At 42.6% G+C, this 6,000-nt stretch overlaps 1 protein-coding gene across 4 annotated transcripts in view; it reads left to right on the top strand.

Annotated features, from left to right (window-relative positions):
* Positions 1 to 1,273: 1,273 nt before the first annotated feature.
* phldb2b (pleckstrin homology-like domain, family B, member 2b) overlaps positions 1,274 to 6,000 on the top strand; it is a 61,473-nt gene continuing 56,746 nt past the window's right edge. For all 4 annotated transcript variants that reach the window (XM_056299283.1, XM_056299284.1, XM_056299282.1 and 1 more), the window contains exons 1-3: positions 1,274 to 1,331; positions 2,405 to 2,528; positions 5,292 to 5,390. In XM_056299283.1, the coding sequence (XP_056155258.1) occupies positions 1,278 to 1,331; positions 2,405 to 2,528; positions 5,292 to 5,390 (277 nt within the window). In that variant the 5' untranslated portion in view covers positions 1,274 to 1,277. The remainder of the gene's footprint in view (positions 1,332 to 2,404; positions 2,529 to 5,291; positions 5,391 to 6,000) is intronic.

Genomic DNA, 6,000 nt, shown 5'->3' with positions numbered 1-6,000 from the left:
TCGCTCACACAAACACACACACACACACGCACACACACACGTCATTTCTCTTGCATATTCCCACAGTCACGTGAAAATATTCTGGTCTCATTTTTTCTCGTCGTTTTCTTTGTTTTTGTAAAAAAAAAATTGTATGTTTTTTTTCACTTGCATGGGAAATGTTTGAGATCCTCTTAATGCCAACCAAAAAAAAAAAAAAAAAAGACGAGTAGCTGTCAAAGTGATGATATATTCTCTTCAAAATGTGTTTACTCAGCTCTTGAAAAACCTTTTAAACACTGACAGAGTCCTTCAGTGTTTTACTTCAGAAGATACGGATCTTAAATACAAGTGATGGTGGAAAAGAGGGCATTTAAAAAAGCCATGAACCATCTTCCACGACACACAGCTGAGTAGGAAATCAAGGCCAATGACTTATTAGGTGAAGAAATACTCCTGCTCTCTGACCTGAAGTCATGGTTTGCTGCTGTGTTGGTCACTCACTGGTGTTCTCTTTGGTACACGCATACACTTATACATGCATGCACCGTCACCGCATACACACACACACACACACACACACACACACACACACACGCACGCACAGCTTACCAGGCAGTGTGAGGGCATACCCGGCATTGTCTAACACTCCAAACGTGGGAAAACTGCTTCCATTCCATGGAACATTCCTACGAGCTACACCCACTGCAAACCAACCTGAATATGTGTGTGTGTGTGTGTGTGTGTGTGTGTGTGTGTGTGTGTGTGTGTGTGCCTGCGTGTGCGTGCATGCGTATGCGTGTGTGTGTGTGTGTGTGTGTGTGTGTGTGTGTGTGTGTGTATTTTTCCCTGAAGTGTTATTTTCCCCTTGGAACACTTTCACACGGCCAGTCCGTCTCATGTGGCAGCTGTGCCTGCAACAACGTTTTTTTTCTCTCTCTACGTGTGTGTGTGTGTGTGTGTGGGCGCGCGCGCATATCTGTGTGTTTGCATCTATCTACTTGTGAGTAGGTGATTATCTCTGTGTGTATTTAATTGCATATTTACACGCAAATTGCAAGGGACTGTGTGTGCCTGTAAGTTTTACATGTACACCCGCCCTTCCTTTATGTTGTTTGTGAACATGTGCTACGTATGTGTGTGTGTGTGTGTGTGTGTGTGTGTGTGCGTGCGTGCGTGCGTGCGTGTGTGTGTGTGTGTGTGTTTATGTGCACATGTCTCTGTAAATGTCTCCGTAACATAGTATGTCAACATGTGTTTGTGTGTCTGTGTGTCATTCTGTACCGCAGGACCCTGAGATGATGTTCCAGCCCGAGTCAGATCAAATGAAACTATGTCCAGCTGAACCTCAGGTGAGAGAACACACACACACACACACACACACACACACACACACACACACACACACACACACACACACACACAAACACACACACACACACACACACACACATACGCAGAATGCACACACACACACACAGAATAGACACACACTCACATGCGCATGCGCGCTCACACACACACACACACACACACAAACACACACACACACACACACACACACACATACGCAGAATGCACACACACACACACAGAATAGACACACACTCACATGCGCATGCGCGCTCACACACACACACACACACACACACACACACACACACACACATGGCCCGATGCTGAAAGATGTCTTTGCATTATTTTCAGATATATATATATATATATATATATATATATATATATATATATATATATATATATATATATATATATATATATATATATATGTATACTTAGCACAAAAAGTAAGGAAATGTGTGTTTGGTAGATTATTTCTTTGTTGTAACAATGCTTCTTGGTAACCAATCTTATACCGTTGGTCAGCCTGTTTATTTCCCTTTTAAATGGGGCCACGTTTGTAAGGAACATGCGTTTGTGGGATGAGCAGCAGAGCTGAGTATGTGGGTTGCGCCCATGAAAAATTTGCCACATCTTCTCTGCCAGTGCCAAGCAGCTTATTTTGCTGTTGCTATCGACCCTTGTTTTGAGCTTCTGGTACCCCAGGTGCTGACGACCAGCTGCCTGATGTAAGATTTATTGCCAAGAAACATTGTTACAACAAAGAAATAATCTACCAAACACATATTTCCTTACTTTTTGTGTTAAGTTTAGATGACTAACACCCTCCATACTTGCCAGTGTGACCAGCAGAGCTCATCTTCATCTTGGCTCATGTCATTATTTTAGGTTAAATATGCCCTGTAATAAATAAGTTATCTTGAAATCTCACATTAAAAATAATACCATTTGCCCAAAAATAGACTTGATGAATAATTTATGATCCCATGGGAGTCTTTTCTGGACAAGGAAGAATTAAGATGGACCCGTTACTTTTGATCTCCTCACCGCTGTCCGTTTCTCGTAGTCCCCGCCCCTGGACTTGATTGACACGGGGAAAGGCCTGAAGGTGCAGACGGCCACGCCACATCTCGTCAGCCTCGGCAGTGGCAGGCTGAGTGTGGCCATCACCTTGCTGCCACTCAAAGAAGGTACCACACACATACACATACACATACACACATATGTATATTGTATATACAGAGATTCATACAAATGTTTATATACAAATGTTGTACCCAAATACAAAAACTTGCCGCAGGACCTAAACAAATGTATCCTATAACCTGAGGAGAACATGGGTTTGGGCTCATGTCAGCGTACTTTTACTTACTTACTCACCACGCCTTCACCGTATACTTATAGCACTTCCTATGCAAACCCCCCTCAACCTCTGAACACACACACACACACACACACACTCTCTCTCCCCCCCCTCTCTCTCTGTTGCCATGGTTACTGCTGAAGTGACAACAGAAGCGAGATTTGGAAATGTGATATGCTAAGAGAGTACCAGTTCACAAGTGGGTTATGACAGGGACCGCTTCCTCCCTAATTACATACGGGTGAACGTACACTTACCAACATTCAAATGTGTATGTTAACATGCACGTGCATATGCTTAGACAAGCTCAGAGTACTGACATTTAATGCGCACATTAATACATGATCACATCCATGTCGACACGCATATAATGTCACTTGCTGTACACATCCTGGGCTGACCTGCGTCTGTGAGGGGCCGTACAAGCCATAATATATGCTGGCCCTCTCATATATCAATCAATCAATCAATCAATCAATCAGTCAGTCAGTCAGTCAGTCAGTCAATCAAGTTGCATTTTATATAGTGCTTTTCTAGCTGCAACAGCCACTCAAAGTTATTTACAATTAATTAATTCTCACACACACACACACACACACACACACACACACACACACACACACACACACACACACACACACACACACACACACACACACACACACACACCGATGGCATGTCAACTGTGCAAGATATGCAAGGTAACAACTAAATCTGTAAATCGGTAAATATACATACATTTTCCTTTCACATACATACATTTCCATTCCCACACATATACATTCTCATTTCAAACACACACACACACACACACACACAAAATATATTAAAAATATATAAAAATATATAATAAAAAATGCATAAAACATATAAACATGAGAATAAAAATATATGTATGTGAAAGGAAAATGTATGTGTATGAGAGGGCCAGAATATATATTATGGCTTGTACGGCCCCTCGTACGTCCCCCTCATCCATGTCACACACACACACACACACACACACACACACACACACACACACACACACACACACACACACACACACAGGTTCACAGTATGATGATAGTTTTGTGATGACAAAATCTTGCAATATTTACAGTTACTTGAGAATCTTCCCTGTCATACGACAGTTCACAAGTGTCTGTTCTCTCCCTCCCTCCCTCTCTCACTCACTCACTCACTCACTCACACACTCACACACACACACACACACACACACACACACACACACACACACACACACACACACACACACACACACACACACACATTCATTCATCGTCGGACCACAGGTGTTGGTAGCTTCATTGCTATTCCAGTCAGCTGAGCTAACTTGCCAGCAGATGCTAATGGAGAAGAGATGGAGCAGAGACAGGGAGAGCTGCACATCGATTAAGTGACAGGCACTATTATAAGTTACTTTTTATAGCCTCCAGACAACAACATCTACAAGTAATATCAACTGCTTGATATGAGAGGCTATCATTAAAAGATAGCTGGCATTTCATATTGGCTCACAGCAAACATTACGTTAGCGCTAGTAGGAAAAAAAATACACAGGTAAAGGTCACAGCTTTTGCTGTTATCACACGTCTGTTCCTCTTGTCCACAGAAAGACAAGGAGTCACAGCGCCTGCTTACGCAGAGCTGTCTTTTTCTCTTTCTTGTTATTATCGCTGCACAGACAGGAGCAATCAATATTGCTTTCCTGCAAAATTAGGCTATTGCCATTCTGTATGTGGATGAATTTTAAAGTGGTTGGCACATTAACTGAATAAATGTAAGAGGAACTTTTGGCATCAAAAAGATGATCTGGGGCATCCAGGAGGTGTAGTGGTCTATTCCGATGCCTACCAACATGGGGATCGCCGGATCGGGTCGTCGGGTTGCCTAAGGCTTGTTTAGACGTTCCTCCAGACACGATTGGCCACGTCTGTGGGTGGGAAGCCGGATGTGGGTATGTGTCCTGGTCACTGCGCTAGCGCCCCCTCTGGTCGGTCAGGGCACCTGTTCAGGTGGGAGGAGAAACTGGGGGGAATCAGGTGATCCTCCCACGCACTACATCCCCCTGGTGAAACTCCTCACTGTCAGGTGAAAAGAAGTGGCTGGCGACTCCACATGTATCAGAGGAGGCATGTGGTAGTCTGTAGCCCTCCCCAGATTGGCAGAGAGGGGTGGGGCAATTGGCTGGAATACACTTAGGGAGAAAAAATTGGGGGGGGGTCAAAAAAAATAAAAGATGGTCTGGACAAGGTACAATCTAAAGACCACTTATGCAAACTGGCATATTTATGTAAAGTCCATACTGTGTAGTAATGGATATTAAGGGAAAAACTTGGCATTTCCCCATGATACACCCCAGGAAAGGAAAAAAATTGATGAAAATTAAGAAAGCCAAGGCATCTCTTTTAAAATGTGGATCCCAGACCACCAGATTGATTTAAAAACACTGATATAGAAGTTGGACTGAGACACAAGTATGCATTTGCATCTTTATTCTGTCTTTTCTCTTGACCATGTTTTGTATACTATAGCTGTGACTGGGTTCACCATATAACCTCAGTCGTCTCCTTATGTGATGTTTCAGGAGTGACCCGCATTGGTCGGGAGGATGCCCCTGTCGCCCAGGACATCACTATCCAGGGGCCTGGCATCGAGGCCGAGCACTGTCTGATCCTCAATGAAGGTCAGATTCAGTTAACTATCAGTAGACAAGATGGATAAATACTGTAATCTCCTGAAATGACGTCCAGGCCCATCCCACAGTACAATGCATATCCCACATTTTTGAGATTGCAAGTTTGGAGTGTGAAATTAGGACCTAAATACAACCTGTAAACTTGTTTACTTGCCATCTGGAAGGATACAATATCAGTCCTGGTTATACCTTCAATGTCTCTGGTGCAAAATTAAACCAGCATTTTTAAGGGGGAACAAGCACCCCCCCCCCAATCACCTTCAGTTGGGTAACGTAATACCAAAAGCATCAAAATACCATTGTGTTGAGTGGATAGGAATCTGACCCAGGTAAAAACACTGTTAGTTCCCCCAAATAAAGATAGCAGATGCTCTGTGTTATATTTCATATGCTTACCACATATGATTGACTGATTGATCGATTGATTATATATATATAGATATAGATATAGATTATATTGAGGCAGACAAATAAGTTTATGATTAGTATTTACACAAATTGGCACTTTGCAAAAAAATTATGTCACAGCATAATAAGGTATTTCAAACACTGGTAACACTTAATAACTACACAAATGAAGCTTTGGTTAAGTATTAGT

The sequence above is a fragment of the Lampris incognitus genome, chromosome 19 (assembly GCF_029633865.1).
Source record: "Lampris incognitus isolate fLamInc1 chromosome 19, fLamInc1.hap2, whole genome shotgun sequence".
In the NCBI taxonomy this organism is placed as follows: domain Eukaryota; kingdom Metazoa; phylum Chordata; class Actinopteri; order Lampriformes; family Lampridae; genus Lampris; species Lampris incognitus.
This window is presented reverse-complemented; position numbering and strand designations above follow the sequence as displayed.